Below are 22,833 nucleotides of genomic sequence, written 5' to 3'. Positions count from 1 at the left end.
ATGTGGCTTAGTGGTAGAGTTGCTTGCCTAGTATATGTGAAGCCCTGGGTTCAATTCCTCAGCACCACATAAATAGAACAAGCCAAAGTGGTGCTGTGGCTCAAGTGGTAGAGTACTAGCCTTGAGCAAAAGTAGTTCAGGGACAGTGCCCAGGCCCTGAATTCAAGCCCCTGGCCTGGTTAAAAACAAAAAACAAACAAACAAAAAAAACCCCACATTCCCAAGATCACTGTGCACAAGGAAAATGTCACACAGGAAAGAATAAACGCAAGTGGATAGTTGACATTTATTGAACACTATGTCACTATGTGCCGGGCCCTAGAAAAATGGAATCAATGCAGGCTGATCTCTGCCCCAAAGGAGCTCACAGACTAGAAGGCTAAGCACCCCACAGAAGCAAAGGTGCATACGGAATCACAACTTCACAACCAAGTCTTATGTGTTTTCCCAAGTGTATAAACTCTCAGCAACACAACCATGTTGTCTTAAAACAGTCATACCACTGAAAGGACAGACAAGAAGCCACTATGATTAAGGTTGTGCCATCAGAGCCAGATTTTCAGCATTATTTAGGCACACCTTAGGTTAGCAGATGTGCAGTGGTGGAGGCCTAAAAGGTTCATGGTCCCATCCTGCAGTGGTTGAACCATCCTAGACTCAAGACACCTCGACAATATTTCTTTTCTCCACCCCCGCCCTCCTTCTAGCCTCCCCTGGACAAGGTCCCCATATAATCAGTTCCTTCTCCAGAGCTTGTTGGATGGGGTGAATGGACGATGTCCCAAAAGCCCACCAAGCTATAAGACTCCCTCACACTTGGCCTGGCCAGCCCACAGCATATCCTCACCCTTCCCGACAGAGCTGAACTTCCAGTTGGAAGTGGTAATCTATCCTCAGCTTGTCCTTACCTCTCCCTACATGCCCCTGACCTCTTAGGAGCAGTGGGTGCTCAAACCTATGCCGGCCGGGCTGGGAAGGGGATGGACAGACCCCAGAAGCAGCCTGGGGTGGGTTAGGTCAAGACATGCATCTGTGAGATTTGAGGTGGGCCATCTCCTGATCTTGATCCCAAGGTCAAGGCAATATGGGCAGCAGACAAAGCATGGCTGAAGGTTAGGCTGAGGAAAGGGTGGGAGTGGACTATGCCAGAGGGGGCCCACGTGCTACTTCCCCAGAATGGGGTAAGAGGGGCTTGCAGGAAGGCCAGGATGATTCCACTTGAGAAATTCCCCAACTCTGTGCTCCGTGGATGAGTGCTCCTGACCCACTATGGTCTACTGAAGCCTAGTGAACAAATTAGCAACACAACAGTGTGTTTCTGATCTCCTTTCCAGAGTGGGTTAAAGGAGGGAAGCCACTCTTCCCTACGTAACTGACAAGACAGGCCCAGGGGTAAAGCAAATCTTGCCCTGCCGTTGCTCACTGCTCTACCCCTGGGACAGGCGGCCTCTGCCCAGCACTATCTCCCAGCCCTCATGGCGCTCATGTTGGCCCCAGGAGGTCCTTGTCCCCAATGATGGCCCAGACTGAACTCTTAATAAAAAAAAATAATTTATTGTCAACAAAGGCAATATATACAACAGGACAACAGGTGAAAGGGAGAATGGGCTAATGGATGACTTTTCAGGGACGGAGTGGGAAGAGGTAATGGAGGCTTCCTGGTGGAGAAGCCTGAACAAGTTGGGGAGGAGGTGTCCCCCGAGGTAGTGGGACTCAGTTCAAACCCCGCTGTGACCACCTCTGCGTAAGGCACTGTGCCAGGGGAGAGTGGTAGGGGGCTAAACATGGGTGGGAGGAGGTGGAGGGGTCACAAATGATTGGGATGGGTGTTCTCCACAGGCCCAATGCCCCAGCTCACAACAGCGCCAGCTACCACTGCCTACCTCGGGAGCCTGGCCTCAGACCCAGCGAAGGGCCCACACCTACCAGGTGCCCCAAAGTGATGGAGATGATGCTGCCCGCTTGCCCCTCCACCCTGCCTGATATTTGGTGTTAAAATTCTCTATCAGGTGGCTGAGATGATAGCTGAGTGGTAGGCCAAAGGGAGATGCTGCCTTTCTTCCCTCTGCCCCCCAGGAAAGCAAGAACTTACTCCCCACTTTCTGCTTCTGGCTGTCCCCGCACAGTGGCACTGGATTCTGACAGAACTGTGGGCCAGTCTGAGCTGTCACCTGCTCCCACCCCCTTGGTGCCCTGGGGGTGCTTGGACCAGTCTTGCAAGAGGCTGACAGCTGGGGGCTCCTCCATCCGCACCCGGATAACCTGGAGATCCAGTGTCCCTCGAAGCCCCGGAGGGGGAGCTAGGCGGGGACAGAACAGAAAGTAAGAGGAAGGCCCTCCAGAGCCGGCAAATGTTCCTAACAGCTGTTTAAACCATCCTCCTAGGGCCTATGTGAGCGGAAGCAGAGGGCATTGGGAGGCAGCAAGCTTGGCTGGCATAAAGTGTTACCCTCGCAAGCAGGCCAGGCACTGCCATGAAGGGTTCCTCCTGCTTAGTGCTATACATCACCTCTTCAACTCCTACCGCCAGCTGACTCCATCTCATATAAATCCCACTGAGACACCTGGCCCCAGGACTGACTAGGAGTTAACATGGCAATATAGGATGATGCTTTGTCCCCACAGAGCTGTGTGTGCAGAGACAGAACCCTGGTGAGCATAGCAGCTTTGCAGCTTGAGCTGGGTTCTACAGCTACCTTTCAGGATCAGGGGAAGCTATTCAAAATGGCAACATGGGGCTTCCAGATAGCGAGGGCAGAATGTTGTGGCTACCGTGTAGCTACCATGTCTTCTGTGACATGGGCCCATTAAACCGGACTACAGGAGGCTCAACAGTAGAGTGAGCAAGCATAAGGTCCTGAGTTCACACCTCAGTTACCACAAGTTTCATTACATTGGAAAGCAAAACCAGGAACATCAATGGGAACAGCATGGCCTATATTCAAATTCTTTGCAGTGTTGTTTTTCCATTATTTTTAGACACAATTACTGAAAACACAGCAGAGAAAACAGGTACCATTTTGCCATATAGCTTGGAAGCATTTAAAATGACTCCAAGTTTAAAACCACTGGGTCGCACAACTGGGCCAGCTGTTTTGTGTTTGCATAATCTGGCTTGTGTTTCTGGTAAACTATAAGCCCCTTGGGGAAAGTCAAAACCCTACTCATATGCTCATCAACTCAACAATAACTTAGGGCATGGGCAACTCCCATGTTCCCTATACTGTTCTACAGTTGCTAGGGACACAGCAAGTGGAGCCAACCACGCTGACTTCTTGGGACTGACATGCTACTGAGAGCCAACTAAGAACAAAACCAGGCCAGGAGCCAGAGGCTCACGCCAGTATTCTTAGCTACTCAGGAGGCTGAGATCTGAGGCTTCTGGTTTAAAGATAACCTTGGTAAACAAGTCCATGAGACTCTTATCTCCAATAAACTACTCAGAAAAAGCTGTAAGTGTGCATTTACTCAAGTAGTAGAATGCCCAGGCCCTGAGTTCAAGCCCCAGGACTAGCAAAAAAAAGGAAGGATTGGTAAGTCAAAGATACTCATGTTATCCACAGGCAGGAGCAACAAGGAGTGGGAGAGCCAGCAACTGCAGAGCAGAGATGTAGAGGGAGCTGAGAGGCGGCCATAGAGCTGGCGGGAGATAGAGGAAAGAGCAAATGCAGATGCTGCCAGATGCCATAGAACAGCAAGGCAAGGCCAGCCCTGCCAGCAGGCCAGGCATGTGGGGAAGGACACCAGCCTTCACACTGACTGACTTTCACCAAGTGAGAGCAGCAGTGTGAGGAGCCCAACAGTGACTGGTGTGTTTTAGTAAGAACACTGACTGCTGGGCTGGGATGGTGGCTCAGTGGTAGAGCGCTTGCCTTGCATGCATGAGGCCCTGGGTTCGATTCCCCAGCACCACATAAGCAAAAAGAAAAAAGCCGGAAGTGGCACTGTGGCTCAAGTGGTAGAGCGCTAGCCTTGAGCTGAGGGACTGCGCCCAGGCCCAGAGTTCAGGCCCCATGACCGGACCCAAAAAAAAAAAAAAAAAAAAAAGAACACTGCTGTCAGAGAACAGCTGGCAAAGCTCAAAGGCCAGAGACTAGTTAGAAAGTGCAGGCCCTGGGGCTGGGAAGGTGGCTCAGTGGTAGAGTGTTTGCCTTGTATGCATAAGGCCCTGGGTTCAATTCCTCAGCACCACATAAGCAGAAAAAGCCGGAAGTAGCGCTGTGACTCATGTGGTAGGATGCTAGCCTTGAGCTGAAGAGCTGAGGGACAGCGCCCAGGCCCAGAGTTCAGGCCCCACCTCTGACCAAAAAAAAAAGTTGCAGGTAGCAAGCAAGGGGAGTGACAATGAAGGAGGTAGGAGGTAACTCTGTGCTCTACCACTTGAAAGCCATGCCCTTACCCTTTTTATTTTCCAGATGTGATAGCTTATTAAGCCTCACTGCCCTAGAGTCTACCCTTAGCTTCTATAACTCTATTTTGCTTTTATGACTCCTTAAAAGATAGGACTGCACTCCTAGCCGTGAGACTGGTTCCCTATGGTTTAACATTAAAAAAAAAATATTTTTTTTTTGGGGGGGGGGGGGGTCTGGTCGTGGGGCCTGAACTCTGGGCCTGGGTGCTGTCCCTCAGCTCTTCAGCTCAAGGCTAGCGCTCTACCACTTGAGCCACAGCGCCACTTCCGGCTTTTTTCTCTTTGCTTATGTGGTGCTGAGGAATCGAACTCAGGGCCTCAGGCATGCAAGGCAAGCACTCTACCACTGAGCCACCTTCCCAGCCCCAACATTAAAAAATATGCCCACTGTTCCGTTTATGTTCCTAAGTAATTGGTCCTAGAAATGAGCTCTAGTAATGGCCATGCGGCCCTCGCTCAATGCTGTGTTTGGCTTTTCCCATTTGGTTTGGACGAACTATTGGAAGAACTATTAGGAACTTTCCACCCCTGAGCAAACAAGGATGTAAATTTATGTGTCCTGAAAGAAGGCTCAGGACTGCATTTTGGGGCACACGAATGCACAATGTAGTCACTGGCCAGCTAATAAAGACTTTCTATCAACTACTGTGTGTGTGGTTGATATCTCCTGGTAGTTTACTTCATAACACAGATACTTTTTGTCCAGGGCCAGTTGGTTTTCTGTTCTCCAAACTCTCCTTGTCAAGGTGCATACCACCACACTTAGCTTACAGGCATGAGTCAACTACACCCAACTCTAAACTCTGAACCTCTTTTAGAAGCTTACTGATATGGGACTGGAAAAGCAGGACAACTTTGGAGTTTGACCAGAGCAAATGGAAAGATGGGCTGCCAGTTTCCTAGAAAGGGGAACTGGAATAAGTGGTAGGGACTAATGCCAGACTAGCCCTCTACCACTTGAGCCATAGTACCACTTCCAGCTTTTTCTATTTATGTGGTGCTAAGGAATTGAACCCAGGGCTTTGTGCATGCGAGGCAAGCACTCTACAACTAAACCACATTCCCAGCCCTGGATGTTGATCTTTTAGTCAATCAAAAAAAAAAGAGAAACAGAAGTGCCAGGTGGTGGCACATGTCTATAATCCTAGTACTTCGGAGGCCTAGTTGAGGCCAGCCCAGAGTCTCATTGTGAGTGTGTGAGTGTGTGTGTATGTTGTGAGTGAAGGGGCCCCTGCAGTGTGCAGTGCACATGCATACCAGGGCGAGAAAAAGGAACACATGGAACAGCCAGGGGAACAAAGTTGTTGCTAGGAGGAAAGCACGAGCGACAGGTCTACTCCCTGGTGCTGCCACAGCAAGAATGAAAGACCAATCAATGGATTGGGGATGTGGCTCAAGTGGTAGGCTCAAGCTAGGTCTTAAATTCATTCCCCAGTACTGCAAAAGAAAAAAAGAGAGAAGAAAAGAAAGGAAGGAAGGACATAAGAACTGACCACTGGGTTTAATTTTGTGGAAGTCAGTGGATCCTAACAAACAACAATTTCAGGCTGGATTGTGGCAGATAAAACCAAGTGATTCAAGTGGAGTCCACAAAGAGATGACAGGCAGTCAGTAAAGAAAAGGCCTTCAGGATCCAAAGATGCACTGACAGTGGATAGAAGAATAAGAGGTTAAGAAAGGACAAATTACAGCTCTGTGCAGGTTGATGGGGAAGATCTGAAGAAGACAGGGCAACAGAGAGGAGAGACCCCATTGGCCCTAAGCCTGGGGAAAAGGGCTAGCCTTGGCTGGGGGCAGCTCAGTCTTGTGCCAGAAGAAATGGAGCCCTGGAGACAGTGGCAGGGAAGGGGGGAAGGAATGGCTGCACATAGCTTGCAGATGGGCTTAGTGGAAAGAGAGACATAGCTTAGTAAGCAAGTGACCCTAGATGAGGTACTTAACCTGCCTGAGGTCTGCTGCTTGGCAACCTTGGACTGAGATCCCTCCTACTTATACCTCTCATATAGATGGGATTACAAGTCAGTACCACTATACTTGAGCTTGTTGGCCAAGATGGGCTTTTTTTCCTGCCAGGGTTTGCCTATACTTCACTTCCCAACCAAGAGGATGGGATTACAAGTGGGCACTACCACACCCAGCTTTTTTTTCTTCCCTAGTGCTAGGGATCAAGTTTAGAACTTCATATATATGCTAGGCAAGTGGTCTACCCCTGTCTACTTCCCATATACCCCTTGTTTTATTGTTTGTCAGTTGTGTGGCTTGAACTCGGCGTTCCCTGAGCTTTTTTGCTCAAGGCTAATACTGTACCATTTTGAGCCACACCACACTTTGTTTTCTGGTGGTAAATTGAACATGAGACTTTTCTGCCTGGGCTAGCTTTGAACCCCATGATCCTCTGATCTCAGCTTCCTGAATAGTTAGGCTTACAGGCCTGAGCCACTGGCTCCTGGCCACACCCCTTGTTTTTTAAGCCAGGTACTTGGTTATACTGCCCAGGTTGGCCTGTACTCCTAAGCTCAAGTAATCCATATGCCCCAGCCTCCAGAGTTACTAGGTCATTGGGGACCCCCACACCTGACACAGTTTCCCCTCCTGGAGAACAGAATAATACTTTCTATAGCTTATTTTTAGGAGATAGCATGCCAGGGAAGTTCAATATGTAGTAAGCGCTGGAGAGGCGGGGAGCTGGGAATGTGGCTTAGTGGTAGAGTGCTTGCATCTCATGCATGCAGCCCTGTGTTTGACTCTTCAGTACCACATAAACAGAAAAAGCCAGATGTGGCACTGTGGCTCAAGTGGTGGCACACTACCCTTGAGCAAAAAGAAGCCCAGGGACAGTGTCCAGGCCTTGAGTTCAAGCTTAAGGACTAGCAAAAGAAAAAGAAAAAAAGAAAACAAGTCCCTGGTTTCTCTTAGCTCTTACTATGTTTTTCTTTTTTTGTGACAGTCCTAGGGCTTGAACTAAGGGCTGGGGCACTGTCCCTGAGCTTCTTTTGCTCAAGGTTAGCACTTTAACCACTTAAGCCACAGCACCACTTCTTTCTGTTTATGTGATACTAAGGAATTGAACCCAAGGCTTCATGCAAGCTAGACAAGCACTCTACCACTGAGCCACATTCCCACCCATAGGGACTTCCTGAATTACCATGGTCAAGCGTCAGTTCTTGCTGGAGGTGAGGAAGGCAGATGTATGGGGTAGGGATTCAGAAGAGTGAAGCATGGGACATGGGCAAGAGAGCCCCATCCAGAGGTATAAAAAGCAAGCCGGGCTGGGTGCTAGCATTTCACACTTATAATCCTAGCTACTCAGGAATCTAAGATCTGAGGATCATGGTTTGAAGCCAGCCTGGGCAGGAAAATCCATGAAACCCTAATTAATCAGCAAAAAGAAGCTAGAAGTGGAGCAGTGACTCAAGTGGTAGAACACTAGACTTGAGTCAAAAAGCAAAGGGATAGGGCTCAAGCAAGTTTAAGCCCCAATACTGGTTCAAAAAAAGAGAAAGAAAGAAAGAAAACTGGGGGCTGGGAATGTGGTTTAGTAGAGTGCTTGCTTAGCATTCATGAAACCCTGGGTTCGATTCCTCGGTACCATATAAACAGAAAAAGCCTGAAGTGGCACTGTGGCTCAAGTGGTAGAAAGCTAACCTTGAGCAAAAGAAGCTCAGGGACAGTGCCCAGGCAAAAAAGCAGCTCAGAGACAGTGCCCAGGCCCTGAGTTCAAGTCCCAGGACTGGCACTCCCCCTGGCCCCCCGCCCCTCAAAAAGAAAGAAACCTAGGAGAAGTTACCTGTCTCTGGGACAGACTAAGCCCCTTTAGGTCCTGGCCCTAGAACACTCACCAGCCCTGCCCAAATGTCCTATCATTTCACACTCTCCCTTGGATTAATGCATCTGTGTGTATATGTCTGTCTGTGTTCGCCCACAGATGCACCGTTCCTCTAGCAGAAGCTGCGGCCAACCTCTCCTCAGGGACTCTGGAAATGCCAACACTTGACCAACAAGCAAAGACAGGCATGGTCATCTGTCTGAGTTGTCCTTTTGCCAGGCACTGTTGTAGGTACTGAGGACATACCAGTGAGCAGAATGCAAGGCCTGTGTGAGGCTGCCAGTCCCATGGATGCCACATTTGCCCACTACACTCCTGCCAAGTTCAGGTTACAAGTCCCTGTGCCTCATTCAAGCATTCTGACTAAGCCCCCAGGTACTACTCAAACCAATGTCAGCACAACAAAAAAGCCTTCTCCCCGTGACTTACGAGTGGGCCTTCCGGTTCACTTCTCTTCTGTCCTAGACACTGTATCTACAACTCCTCCTACAAAGCCCTTGGAAAACTCTAGAATCTTCCCAGACAGCCTCATATCCAGCTCCCTCAGCTTGGTTAACTTATCCATAGGAACCATTTCAACAACTAAAGCCTTTTTTTCTTTGGGGGGGAGGGGAAGCCTGGTCTTGGGGCTTGAATTCAGGGCCGGGGCGCTGTCCCTGAGCTTCTTTTGCTCAAGGCTAGTGCTCTACCACTTGAGCCACAGCACCACTTCCAGCTTTTTTCTGCTTATGTGGTGCTGAGGAATTGAACTCCCAGGTCTCATGCATGCCAGGCAAGCACTCTACCACTGAGCCAATTTCCCAGCCCCACTTCCAGCTTTTTTTTTGGGGTCCGGCCGTGGGGCCTGAACTCTGGGCCTGGGCGCTGTCCCTCAGCTCTTCAGCTCAAGGCTAGCGTTCTACCACTTGAGCCACAGCACCACTTCCGGCTTTTTTTCTTTTTGCTTATGTGGTGCTGAGGAATCGAACGCAGGGCCTCATGCATGCAAGGCAAGCGCTCTACCACTGAGCCACCTTCCCAGCCCCTCCACTTCCAACTTTTTGAGTAATATATTGGCAATCAGTCTCATGGATTTTTCTGCCCAGGTTGGCTCTAAACCATGTGTGATCCTCAGATCTCAGCCTCCTGAGTAGCTAGGATTACAAGCATGAGCCAAGGGTACCCAAGCTCCAAAGCCATTTCTTTTATTTTTACTTTTTTTTGGATCCGGTCGTGGGGTCTGAACTCTGGGCCTGGGCGCTGTCCCAGTGGTAGGCTAGTGCTCTACCACTTGAGCCATAGCACCACTCTCGGCTTTTTTTTTTGCTTATGTGGTGCTGAGGAATCGTTTCTAAGCACTAAAAAAATAAACTTTTTATTATTATTTTTTAATGATAGGATCATTCCTCCCAATCTTTAGAGAATGTCACCACATATACAAGCATACAGAAAAGAACCTTCTCTGGTTTGGGAAATCTGTCCAGGCTCTGGGTTCCTCCAGCATGGGGCCTCCCTACCACCAGTGAGTTAGCTCCCAACAGACTTGAGTTTTCTGGACCAAAGCCTGCCTTGTGCCTCTTATTCTCCAGAACTTCCCTTGGGAGCAAGTGCCATGACCTTTGTCATTGTATTACTTAAGTGTACTTAAAAGTACAGTTCCCAGACCATCTCCAAGCCCCACAAATCATGCTGTTGCCAACAACACACAGCTACCCTCCTCTGGCCCTCTCCTAACATTTGTAGGCTGATGAAGCCCCATCCCTCCACTGTACCCACTCACCCCAAACAAACTTAAACCTCAAGGATTCTCTGCTCCTCTACTCACCACCCCAGACAGGTAGAGTTTGGGCACAGGGCACCCTGGGACAGGAAACGAAGGCCCGCTTCAAGCATGAGACTGGAAGATCCATTACACAGTGGAGAGGCCAGCCATCTAGGAGATCCATGGGTGAGCGGAGACTCGGAAACACTCAAGTCCAAGTGGGCCGAGTGAACCCAGGGAGGCAGCATTGGAACGTGACTCAAGCTGAAACTTGAGACAGTTAGAACTGTGATCTACGTGAAGGGGTGAGGCCTGTCTTGAGAGGAGAAAAGGGGGCCTGTTTTGGTAAATAAGTAAACAAAAGCAAACACAAATACAGACACACGGAGCTTTGCGAAGAAGCAGAAGAAAGCAATCAAACTGTTAAGAGCCAATGCCAGTGAATCCTCAGAACCTGCAAATGTCTTATTATACAACAAGGGGAATTAAGTTGAACATACAATTAAGGTTGTTAATCAGCTGACTTAGAAGAAGAAATGGGCACTTGCCTAGCCTGTGTCAGACTCTGGGTTCTATGCTCCAAACTACTAAAATGGATAAATAGATCTGCCTGGATTATTTGAAAATGTTCACTGTAAACACAAGGGTCCTTAAATGAGGAAGAAAGTTAGATGACCAAAGATGGCATCTTGAGAACCTCTACTAGCCACTGCTGGCTTTGAGAATATGAAGAGGCCACAAACCAAGGAATACGGGAAGACTCCAAAAGTTAGGAAGGCAAGAAAACAGATTTTTCCCTACAACTTCCAGAAATAAACACAGCCTGCCAATATCTTATGTTTAGCTTAGGGAGACTCATTTTGGTCTTCTGACTATAAAATAAATGTGCTGTTTTAAGCCACTAAGTTTGTAGTAAGTTATTTCAGCAGTAAGTGGGAAACTCATACAGCGGACTCTGGGGAGGAATGAGCCATCTTTTTGAAACTCAGCTTCTCCATCTAGACAAAGGGATACTTGCTCTTTTCATATTAAGTTTTTGTTTTGTTTTGTTTTTGAGATAAGTTCTCACTAAACTCATTCACAATCCCTCCATTTTAGCTTCTTGAGTGCTAGGATTACAGACTGTGCCACCATGCCTGCCTTTACAAAGCATTTTTGTGAGGCCCAAATGAACTGTACAGAAGCTTCTTAAAATCAGTGGACAGATGCAAACACAAGCACTTGCCATCATAGAACTGGTATCTCTAGGGAGTATCTATGTGGTCTTCTTACCTATATCCTCGATACCTTATGGTTTCTGAAACAGGTCTCACTACTTAGCCCAGGCTAGCCTTGTACTCTTAATCATCTTGCCTCAGCCTCCCAAGTGCTGTGATTACAGACACATTTGTGGGAATTGCCAAACACCCCATCTGGGCTGCTTCTGCACCATGGTGAAGGTAAGGTGGGTTCCTCTTGGGCTCCAGCTGGAGAGAGCTTTATGAGTACAACTGGAGGTCAAGGCTTTTCAGGAGATGCCCAACCTAATGACCACCTCCAGAAAAGTCCTGAGAACACTGGGAAATGCTCAGTTGTTTAGCCTGGGCTGTACTACAGAGCAACTTCAGAAGTTGGAACCCAGGATACTGCCTGCCCTCCTCCCTTATGGTCCTCTCAGAAGGGCTCACCTGAAGAGGGGCTTACTGCCTGGGGTAGGCCTTCTCCTGCTGCCTGGCCCTCTTTAGGACAGTCCTTGTTGTCTGTGGCTCTAAGCTGGGTATGAGAAAAGAGCTGGAGGACGAAGCCAGGAGGGAAGGTGCCATCAGTGAAGTGGCGGACCTCGGCTGGTGCTGCAAATGCTTCAGCTGGTGAGTCCGGGGACGGAGGGTCTGGGATGGAGGACAGCAAGAATGGTCAGCTTTTACCCCCAGAGAGCTGCAGATGCCCCTTGCCTGGCCATGCCTACACTATGTGGCCAGGGCCAACACTTACCTGGGTCAGGATCCAAGTTTTTGGTCACTGGCCTTCCTCTCTTCTTTCTCACAGGCTCTTCCCCAGAGGGTTCCTTCCATCTCTGAGTGCGGGACTTCTTATTATTATTTCCTGGCTCTGTAGCAGGGGCAGCTGCAAAATAAAAGATGAGGCCACCATGCCTGAACCCCACAGCCTCAGGCTCCTAACAACACCTTCCTGCCCCAGCCTAGATCATAGGGCTTGTGCTTCACCCCTCACCCCCGCCCACACCACCTTCCCAAGGTCCCCTGTTGACTGACCAAGCAGCTCAAGGGGGCGGAGTCCTCTAGGCCGGCTCCTTTTAGGGAGAGGGTTGTCCTCGGAGTCCAGGAGGACCACGATCTCTGCTGGCATCCTGGCAGGGTTCGGGTTGGAGTCTGGATCTGGCTGGACATCCTGGCCTGATTCTGAAGGGGCAAAGGCCCACTGAGCTCCCAGGGCTCCCACGGGCCCTGCTTCTCCCTCGGCCCCCACCCTCCCTACCTGGGCTCGGTAGGGATGGCTGCTCAGCTTGGACATCTTGCAAAAGGGCCACTCCTTCACTCCAGGCCTCCAGGATGTTGTTCTTCTCAGAGCGGCTCAGATCTAGGGTGTGTGGATGCTGCTCCAGAATGTGCATGCGTGCTGTTTCGGCCGAGGGGAACCGGATCTCTGACCCACACACCATGCACAGTGTCCGCCCACCACCTCCAGGGCTGTTTCCCACCAGGAACTCCTGTTCCCAAGACACTTGCTGCTTGGGCTCTTCACAGCCATCTCCACCTGCCTCCAAAAGGTTGGGCCGAGGTGGCGGGGTCTTCTCCTGTTGGGTTACTGAGGATGGAAGGAAAATGTCTGTAAAGATGCCCATGGCTAGAAATGATGCTTAGAACACATCTATGTGGGGCAGGTGAGGGCCATGCAGCGTTCTTCCCACCAGATCTCACAAAGCTCCAGGCACGTGCACAAAGCCTGTGTGCCTAGCATTACTACGCCACTAATGCCTCTATACCTCTTATCAGTCCTGGGTCTTCGGCTCCGTGTTTCCCAGGTTGCCAGTCTCTGGACATATGCCCAGAACTCTTGACTATTTGGTGACATCATTCCTGTGACATACTCCTGATGGTTGGCTGTAACTGTACTTGATTTTCATGAAACTAAATTTTATCATCTTCTGGTCCCCATGGGGGAGAAAAGATATTCTGTCAGTGGCTCACCTGCTGGTTCCTCTACATGTTGAAGAACAGGTATTTAAAACACGCTCTGGCCCCCTCACAACTAGCCTTGACCAGTGCTCCCCAAGTATTTGCAGTGATGGCTTTGCCCCTACTGAACTATATGCCACCTGTTCTACTGCTCTCTGTGTTCTTGAACTAGCACTGCACAGATCAACCATGGTGGCATAAACCTGTAATCCTAGCCACTCTCCTGTATGAGAAGATCATTGTTCAAGACTAGCCTAGGAGCTGGGCAGGTGGCTCAATGGTAGAGTGCTTGCCTTGCATGGATGAGGCTCTGGGTTCGATTCCTCAGCACCACATAAGCAGAAAAAACCGGAAGTGGCTCTTTGGCTCAAGTGGTAGAGCACTAGCCTTGAGCTGAAGAGCTGAGGGTCAGCACCCAGGCCCAGAGTTTAGGCCCCACAACTGCTTCCCCCGCCCCCCCCAAAACTAGTCTGGGCAAAAGTTAGCAAGGTTATATAAAAAACAAGCTAGAGTTGGACTGGGGATGTAGCTCAGTGATAGAACGCTTGCCTAGCATGCATAAAGCCCTGCACTGCTCCCCAGCACTGCCTCCCCCCTGCAAAAAAAAAAAAAAAAAAAAAAAGTTAAGCTAGAGCCAGGTACCAGTGGCTCACATGTGTAATCCTAGCTACTTAGGAGGCTAAGATCTGAGGATCTCAGTTTGAAGCCAGACCTGGGTGGCAAAGTCTTTTTTTTTGGGTCTGGTAGTGGGGCTTGAACTCTGGGCCTGGGTGCTGTCCCTCAGCTCTTCAGCTCAAGGCTAGCGCTCTACCACTTGAGCCACAGCGCCACTTCCAGCTTTTTTTTTCTGCTTATGTGGTGCTGCGGAATCAAACCCAGGGCCTCATGCATGCAAGGCAGGCGCTCTACCATTGAGCCATCTTCCCAGCCCTCCATGAGTCTCTTATCTCCAACTAACCACCAAAAAGCTAGAAGAGCTGTGGCTCAAGTTATAAAGCACTATCCTTGAGAGAAAAAGCTAAGGGACAGTATCAAGGCCCTGAGTTCAAGCTCCAGAATTGGAACTAAGCCTAAAGCTGGCCGGGTACTGCATAACTGTAGTTACAAAGCAGAGAAGGACCTTGGTCTAAGGCTAGTTCCACATCCCACAATAACAAGATAAAAAGTTGGGGGCTGGGAATGTAGCTTAGTGATAGAGTGCTTTTTTAGCATGCATGAAGCCCTGGGTTCAATTCTTCAGTACCACATAAACAGAAAAGGCCAGAAATGTCACTGTGGCTCAAGTGATAAGAGTGCTAGCCTTGAATAAAAGAAGCTCAGGGACAGTGCCCAGGCGTCGTGAGTTCAAGCCCCAGGACTAGCATAAAAAAAGTTGGGTGCTGGTGGTTGACGCCTACAATCCTAGCTTCTCAAAAGGCTGAGATCTAAGGATCATGCTTCAAAAACAGCCCAGATAGGAAAGTCCATGAGACTCATCTTCAATTAACCAACAGAAACTGGAGAGAGACAAAGACAGAGAGAGACAGAGACAGCCAGTCAGTCAGTCATAAGAGGGAACGGGAGGGCTCAGTGGTAGAGCGCTTGCCTTGCATGCCAGAGGCCCTGGGTTCGATTCCTCAGCACCACATACACAAAAAGAAAAAAGCCGGAAGTGGCGCTGTGGCTCAGGGTAGAATGCTATCCTTGAGCTGAAGAGCTGAGGGACAGCGCCCAGGCCCACAGTTCAGGCCCCACGACCGGAGCCCCCCCCCCCCCCAAAAAAAAAAGAAGAGGGAAGGGGACAAAAAGGGAAGGGGAAGACAGAGAAGAGGAAGGGAAAGAGAAGCACTGATGGGAGAGAAACCCTTTACAACTCACCAAGTGTCTTAAGACCCATGTTAGCTGGGTAGGTCACTGTTTCTGGCAAGGGCTATGGTGGCTCTTTGACCTCTCACTTGCACCAGAAAGGACGAACAAACACAAGCTAACACCTAGGAGCTGTATCCAGAACAGACCTGAGCCTTGGCCTGGGCCAATCTAGGGCTCAGGTGAACTGTACTTACTTCCCATGAGACAGGACCCCCGACCTCTCAGTGGTCATCCATCCTTTTCTACCACTCCCTCAAACCAGCTCTCCTAAAGGTTACCAGTAAACCCAGCAGGAAGTTCCTCAGCCTGTCAGCTTTCCAGCTAGATTTTTAACTCCAGATATATGCAGGGCACCAATCAAGCTTCCTTTTCTGCTTTTCCACTGCTGCTTCTCAGGCACCCTTGCAGGGTTCTCCCCACAGTGGTGTATGTGTGTGCAAACTCTGGGGCTTAAATTCAGGGTCTGGGTGCTGTCCCTGAGCTTTATCGTACTCAAAGCTAGTGCTCTACCACTTGAGCCACAGGTCCATGTCAGGTTTTTTTGGTTTTTGTTTTGATAGATCAGACTCTCAGGGACTTTCCTGCCTGGGCGGACTTTGAACTGCAATCCTCAGGTTTCAGCCTCCTGAGTAGCTATGGGTTACAGGTGTGAGCCCCATCGTTTCACCTTCCCTCCAAAGCATGGCACCTTGTGTCCTCTGCACACTGCAAGCCAAAATTTAGTCTAAAATCTCCAACACCAACAGAGCTTACCAGTGATAAAGGACTGAATTATCTCCACCCTGCCTTCCATCCAGGGCTCTGGTCCTTGGACTCCTTGCTTGGCCTCTTCCCTCTGATTCTTACCTTTATTACTGCCTCTTAATGATGCTCATATTTACACTTCCACCAGAATGCTATATAGCCCAGACTGGCCTTCTTGTGATTCTGCCTCAGTCAAGATTATAGGTATACACCATCAAACTTGCTCGTAATTGGCATCTTGAATTTACCATTTTCAAACCTTAACTTCCAATATCCCAACTCTACATATACCCAGTCTCCTTCCTTCTCAATAAACAGGAAAGCATCCTTCAGTTGCTTAGGCCAAAAGCTTGAAATTCACCTTCTTTCTCACATACTTCAATTATCTACACTTATCTTTTCTCTGCCTAAAAGGCTCTTCCCTCCAGCTATTTCCAGGGCTGGCTCTCTAACTTCCTCTATGTCTGTGGCTCACACCTGTAATCCTAGCTACTCAGGAGGCTGAGATCTGAGGATCATGGTTTAAAGCCAGCACAGGCAGGAAAGCTGGAGACCCTTGTCTCCAATAAACTACTCAGAAAAAGCCAGAAGTGGGCTGTGGCTCAAGAGGTAGAGCACTAGCCTTGAGAAAAAGAAAGAGTGCTCAGATCAGGCCCAGAGTTCAAACCCCAGCACCAGCCAAAAAAACAAAAAATAAAAAACTCATTACTTGACTTACACACTTTATTTTTTATTTTTTTGGGTCCGGTCGTGGGGCCTGAACTCTGGGGCTTGGGCGCTGTCCCTCAGCTCTTCAGCTCAAGGCTAGCACTCTACCATTTGAGCCACAGCGCCACTTCTGGCATTTTTCTTTTTGCTTATGTGGTGCTGAGGAATCGAACCCAGGGCCTAATGCATGCAAGGCAAGCGCTCTACCTCTGAGCCACCTTCCCAGCCCAACTTACACACTTTAATAACAATAAAATTATATTTTTTTAAAAATCACCTTTGCAGGGAGCTGGTGGCTCACACCTGTAATCTTAGCTACTCAGGAGGCTGAGATCTGGGGTTAGTGGTTCAAAGCCAGCCTGGGCAGGAAAGTCTGTGATACTCTTATCTCAAATTAACCACCAGAAAACCAGAAGTGGTACTGTGGCTCAAAAGTGTTAGAGCACGGCTGGGAAGGTGGTAGAGTGTTTGCCTTGCATGCATGAGGCCCTGGGTTCGATTCCTCAGCACCACATAAGCAGAAAAAGCTGGAAGTGGCACTGTGGCTTAAGTGGTAGAATGCTAGCCTTGAGCTGAATGGCTGAGGGATAGTGCCCAGGCCCAGAGTTCAAGCCCCACAACCAACAACAACGTCACCTTATTGAAGAAGCTTCTCCTTTCTAGCTACTCAATAGAAATTTCTTGTTCCTTCCCTTTCTTCTTGCCAAGCTATGTTGTGTGTGTGTGTGTGTGTGTGTGTGTGTGTGTGTGTTGTGTTTGAGGTACTAGAGTTTGAATTCAAGGGCCTTTCATTTCCCTAACCTGGTGCTATACTCACTTGAAACATTATCTCCAAGATTGCTTTTTGCTGGCTGTTTTGGAGATGGGAGTTTAAGGAATTTTTCTGCATGGACAGGCCTCTAGCCTCTATCCTCTAGATCTTAAACTTCCCAGTATCTAAAACTACAAGTGAGAGTCAGTAACACCTAGCTCAATATACTTGTTTACTTATCATTGCCATATATATAAATATATATATATACATATATATATATATTTATATATATGTGTGTGTGTGTGTGTGTTCAAGGCAAGGTTTCACCAGATTTGTTTATTGAGTTGTTACCCTATAAACAATGGTTGATGAATAAACCTCTCTAGACTTCTATTTCCTTCCTGTTAATGGGGATGAAGCCACCCTTACAGGGTTGTTGGGCAGATTAATGGAGATGGGTTAGTAATAACGGAGCATGGGCTAAATGCTAAATATTCTGAAAGAGAGACCCTTTCATTCCCCTGTTTATCACCTGCTTGTCTCCAATAAGGTTGAGAAATGGTGATACATCTAGGTTTGGGTGGAATTACAACGAATGGCTCACCCTATCGGAAAGAGGTATTGGACAATGAAGAAATATTTGCATTTTCATGAATATTAAGTCTTCCACAAAGGTGGCTCTTTTGTTTTCCAATGGTTTGCAAACCCCTGAAGACTAAACCAATTGGTAGAGGGAGAAGGGAGAGCGCGTGCTCCCAAATTGCCCCTCACCTCCCATTAGAGGCTTCTTGATGGCTTTTAGATGGCTGAGGAGGGCGGGGGGCGACCTAGCCAGCACTTCTTTTTTCCTCCTAGTAGGTGTTGGACGCAGTTCATTCATCGCACTTGCTGGAGAACCTGACACCTGTGGCTCCAACAAGGGAAGGCCTGGGGATGGGTGGGAGCGGGAAAGCCTAATTCTTGGAGGGGGTCTTAAAATTCTCCTTTTGGAGGTCCACCCGATACCTCCCTCCACCCTCTGAGTCGCTACCGCGCCCAGTCTCGGGCCTAAAGGCCTCGCCAGCCCCTCGGCCTAAGACACAGCCGGGCCCCGGCGTAGTCAAGGCAGAGCCCGCGTACAGTCGGCGCCCCTCCCGGGGATCCAGTCTCCGCGCTGGGCCCCGGCGAGGGGGCGCCAGGCACCGGAAGATCCGTTTAGCGTCGGGTGTGGATCGAAGTCTCCAGACCCGGGGCCGAGGTGGGGGAGGGGGATTCGGAGAGGCCGGAGATTCCAGACCCGGCGGGGGAGGAGCGCGCGCGCGCCGGGCCCGGACCGGAGGGGGAGGGGCCGCGGGCCGGGGCGCCAGGCCCGAGGGTGCCGGGGGGGGGGGGGGCCTCCCGGGGGACCCAGCCCGCCGGGCCTCGGGGGTCCGAGCCTCCCCCCACTCCCACCCCGGCCGGGAAGCCAAAATGGGGTCCCCGCCATCCTCACCTCTGAGCATCGGCTCGGGGCGCGGTATGACCGCCACCACCACGGCCTCATCGTCGTCCTCCCCTTCCTCACACTTGAGTGTCACCTCAAAGCAGTCGAGCGCGGCGCCCTCCGCCCTCAGGGCCATGGCGCGGCCGGCCGGGGGCGACAACGGGGACCAGACTTCGGAAGAACGGCGCGCAAGGCCTCGTTCGGCTGGTGCAGCAAGCGGGCGGCTGCTCCCCACCAGACACCACGCCGGGCCCCGGAGCGCAGGCCCCGCCACGCGCCGCCCGCCCGCTCACTGGCCGGGCCAGACACAGAACTCAGAGACCCGCGACCCCGGGCGGGGAGGACTCAATCCGGGGCCCCGGGCCCCACCGCTCCCTTTTATAGAGGCTCATTGTCGGTTCCCGCCCGCCAGGCCCGCCCCCTGGCCCTGATTGACCAATCACGAGAGGCCCCACGCAAGCCCCGCCCCCGGGCACGCGGCGTTGTTAGAGTCTTGGAGACCGCGGGCGGCCGGGTGGCTGGCGTGGCGGGGAGGCCCCTGCTTCCCCGGGCGCGGGCCTCGGGATGGTGGGCCGGCTCCACGGAGACAATGCCTTGCTGGGCATTGTTGCTGGTGCGCCGACAGCTAACCGGGGCCCCAGGATTTTTTTTTTCCCTCCCGTGCACGAGCCAGCCAGGAGGTGTCCCAAGGCGGGAAAGGCACTGTGGACAGAGGAAAAGGACCGTAGCCCGGAAGCGCATTCCTTCTGATCTGGCGTCTCTGTGACCTTGAGCAATTTGAATAGCTCATCTTTTCTTCCAAAATGCATTTCGGACCCTTCTGGCAAAGGAATGGAGAATGAAGAGGATGTGACCCAATGGATACGACTTTGTTGGTGGTGGTGGTGGTGGTGGTACTGGAGTTTGAACTCAGGGCTTTACACTTGCTAGGCTGTCACCCTACCACTTGAGCCACACATCAGTCCAGCTTTTTGCAGACTACTTTGGAGACAGCGTCTCCCAGACTTTTCTGTGTGGCCTGGTGTGGAAACCAAGATCCTCTCGAACTCAATCTCCTGAGGAGCTAGGATTATAGGAGTGAGCCACCAGTGCCTGCCTATGTTTGTTTACTTATTTCTTTGTGTGTTGGCTTGAACCCAAGGCCTTACACTCTCACTTGGCTTTTTTGTTCAAGACTGGCACTGCACCAGTTGAGCCACAACCTACTTCTGGCTTTTTTTTTGGTTGTTAATTGAGGATATGAGGCTCACACATTGCTGGGCCAACCTGGGCAGGAAAGTCAGTAAGACTGGGGCTGGGAAGGTGGCTCAGTGGTAGAGCGCTTGCCTTGCATGCCCGAGGCCCTGGGTTCGATTCCTCAGCACCACATAAACAGAAAAAGAAAAAACCGGAAGTGGTGCTGTGGCTCAAGTGGTAGAGTGCTATCCTTGAGCTGAAGAGCTGAGGGACAGCGCCCAGGCCCAGAGTTCAGGCCCATGACCAGACCCCAAAAAAAAGAAAGACTCTTAATTAACCGCCCGCCCCCCCCAAAAAAAAAAACAACTGAAAGTGGAGCTATGACTCAAGTGGTGGAGTGCTAACCTTCAAGGACAGTCCCAGCCCGGGCTGTATTTGAATCACAATCCTCAGATCTCAGCCTCCTGAATATCTAGGATTACAGATGTGATCTACCGACATCTGACTTACCTTTTTATAAATTTAAGTCGATTGTATGGCTCTACCCTAGGGCACCCAGCTATCTCAAGAGATTCCCTAGATCATAATCCAGTTGCCCTGAAAATGCTATTACAGTCATGCACTGAGTGAACTTTTACTCTGTCACATAAAGTGGGTGCTTCTGCTTCTACAAAGACCTTCAGGAGAGATTTCACTGCAAAAACTGACACTGAAAATCCATCTGATGCCATTGTGTTGGCCAGGTACAGAGGTTCAAGCCTGTAATCCTTGCTACAAAGAAGGCAGAGATCAGGAAGACCATATTCCAGGCCATTCAGGGCAAAATGTTTTTGAGACCTCATCTCAATAATAGCTAGTATGACGGACTGGATCTGTTACCCATCTAAATGGGAGCATAAATAGGAGGATCTCTGTCCAGGCCTTCGTGGGCATAAATATAAGATTCTACTTGGAAAATAACAAAACAAAACAAAACAAAACTGGGCGCCAGTGGCTCACACCTGTAATCCTAGCTTCTCAGGAGGCTGAGATTTGAGGATCACAGTTCAAAGCCAGCCCAAGCAGGAAAGTCCATGAGACTCTTATCTCCAATAAGCCACAAGAAAACTAGGAGTAGTGCTGTGGCTCAAGTAGTAGAGCACATGCCTTCAGCTGAAGAGCACAGGGACAGTGCTCAGGCCCAGAGTTCAAGCCCTATGATTGACAAAAAAAAAAAAAGAGTACCTACCTAACAATCACAAATTCAAAGTATAATACTGAGGAACTGCTTAAGTGGCACACACACACACACACACACACACACACACACACACACACACACATACAGAGTACAGTATTGAGTTGGAGCCTTAGTACTACCCATCTTAAAAAAAAAATCAGGGGCTGGGAAGGTGGCTCAGTGGTAGAGCGCTTGCCTTGCATGCCTGAGGCCCTGGGTTCAATTCCTCAGCACCACATAAGCAAAAAGAAAAAAGCCGAAAGTGGTGCTGTGGCTCAAGTGGTAGAATGCTCGCCTTGAGCTGAAGAGCTGAGGGACAGCGCCCAAGCCCAGAGTTCAGGCCCCATGACCGGGCCCAAAAAAAAAAAAAAAAAATCAGGGCTGGGAAGGTGGCTCAGTGGTAGAGCGCTTACCTTGCATGCATGAGGCCCTGGGTTTGATTCCTCAGCACCACATAAAGCAGAAAAAGCCGGAAGTGGCGCTGGGGTTCCAAGTGGTAGAACACTAGCCTTAAGCTGAAGATATGAGGGACAGTGCCCAGGCCCAGAGTTCAGGCCCCATGACCAACAGAAAAAAAAAAAAGAAGAAGAAGAAAAGTTGAAGCCAACTGGTAGCTCATGCCTGTATTCCTAGCTACTTGGGAAGCTGAGATCCCAGGGATCACAATTCAAAGCCAGCTTAGGAAGAAAAGTCTGTGGTTCATACCTGTAATCGTAGCTACATAGCTGAGATCTGATGATCCTGGTTTGAAGTCAGCCTCTGACAGACAAATCTAAAAGACTTTTAAATCTATTAAACTGGAGTTATGGCTCAAAAGGTAGAGCATCAGACTTGAGTTTAAAAAAAAAAGCCAAAGAGAGCACAAGAACTTGAGTTCAAGTCTTTAGAACTTGAACACCAAAAAAACTAGAAGTGGAGCACAAAAAGACCGGAGGCGTGTTTTAAGTGGTAGAGTGCTAGCCTTGAGCTGAAGAGCTGTGGGACAGCGTCCAGGCCCAGAGTTCAAGCCCACGACCAGCAAAAACACACACACACACACACACACACACACACACACACAACCACAACAACAAAAAAAACAGAAGCCTTACTTAACAAGTCCTGAGTTCAATTCCTAGTACCTCAATTTAAAACAACAACAACAACAACAAAAGAAAAAGCCCAAAAAGCTGGATACATGGTTCCTTGGTAGACTATACCAGTCTAACAAGCACAAGTTCAAACCCTAGTACAGGAAAAAAAAGAAAAATGTAATATTATATATCCGTGTTTTTGTCTGAGTAGCTTATTAGGACGGCCCGGGAGAAATGACCCCTTCCCTTGATTCTCTCCCTGTACACCCTAGAAATCCCCGCCTAGGACCTGTAACCCAGGCAACTGGCATGCCTGGGGACAGTGGGAGGTCATTTCCTCATCCTCTGAGGTCACTTCCCCATCCACTGTGACTACGCCCCCACTCCTTCCCTGATATAAACTCTCTCCTCCATAAGCTCTCTTGCTCTGCACACCTCCATCTTGTGCTGGTCGGCAGTTTGGTCATTCTCACAATAAACTCTCTTCCCTTGGCAAGCCTTACAATAGCCTTATTAGCAAGAGCCATCCAAGTTAGGCACTGGTGGCTCATACCTGTAATCTTAGCTACTCAGGAGGCTGAGATCTGAGGATCACAGTTCAGAGCCATCCTGGGCAGGAAAGTTCATGAGACTTTTATCTCTAACCACCGAAAAGTCAGAAGTGGAACTGTGCCTTGGCCCTGAGTTCAAGCCCA

At 49.7% G+C, this 22,833-nt stretch overlaps 1 protein-coding gene across 3 annotated transcripts; it reads right to left on the bottom strand.

Annotated features, from left to right (window-relative positions):
* Positions 1-1,573: 1,573 nt before the first annotated feature.
* Spindoc (spindlin interactor and repressor of chromatin binding) lies at positions 1,574-18,951 on the bottom strand. Of its 3 annotated transcripts, XM_042676159.1 has the most exons (7): positions 18,680-18,951; positions 12,454-12,783; positions 12,231-12,377; positions 11,950-12,081; positions 11,646-11,846; positions 10,042-10,149; positions 1,574-2,300 (listed from the first exon to the last, which is right to left on the bottom strand). In XM_042676159.1, the coding sequence occupies exons 1-7, from the start codon at positions 18,804-18,806 to the stop codon at positions 2,089-2,091; spliced, it is 1,257 nt and encodes a 418-aa protein (XP_042532093.1). In that variant the 5' UTR covers positions 18,807-18,951; the 3' UTR covers positions 1,574-2,088. The 3 variants fall into 3 exon arrangements, with proteins under 3 accessions (XP_042532093.1, XP_042532094.1, XP_042532096.1); XM_042676160.1 differs by lacking the exon at positions 10,042-10,149; XM_042676162.1 differs by lacking the exon at positions 1,574-2,300 and having other exon boundaries at positions 10,054-10,290.
* Positions 18,952-22,833: the final 3,882 nt, after the last annotated feature.

Source organism: Dipodomys spectabilis, unplaced genomic scaffold (genome assembly GCF_019054845.1).
Source record: "Dipodomys spectabilis isolate Male_0828 unplaced genomic scaffold, ASM1905484v1 ptg000030l, whole genome shotgun sequence".
In the NCBI taxonomy this organism is placed as follows: Eukaryota; Metazoa; Chordata; class Mammalia; order Rodentia; family Heteromyidae; genus Dipodomys; species Dipodomys spectabilis.
This window is presented reverse-complemented; position numbering and strand designations above follow the sequence as displayed.

Excerpts from the sequence above, each read along its gene's own strand:
- Spindoc (XM_042676159.1), bottom strand. The coding sequence starts at position 18,806 with ATGGCCCTGAGGGCGGAGGGCGCCGCGCTCGACTGCTTTGAGGTGACA. Across the intron at positions 12,378-12,453 it reads GCCATCCCTACCGAGCCCAG|AATCAGGCCAGGATGTCCAG; the intron begins GTAGGGAGGGTG and ends TTGCCCCTTCAG. Across the intron at positions 11,847-11,949 it reads AAACTTGGATCCTGACCCAG|ACCCTCCGTCCCCGGACTCA; the intron begins GTAAGTGTTGGC and ends CCTCCATCCCAG.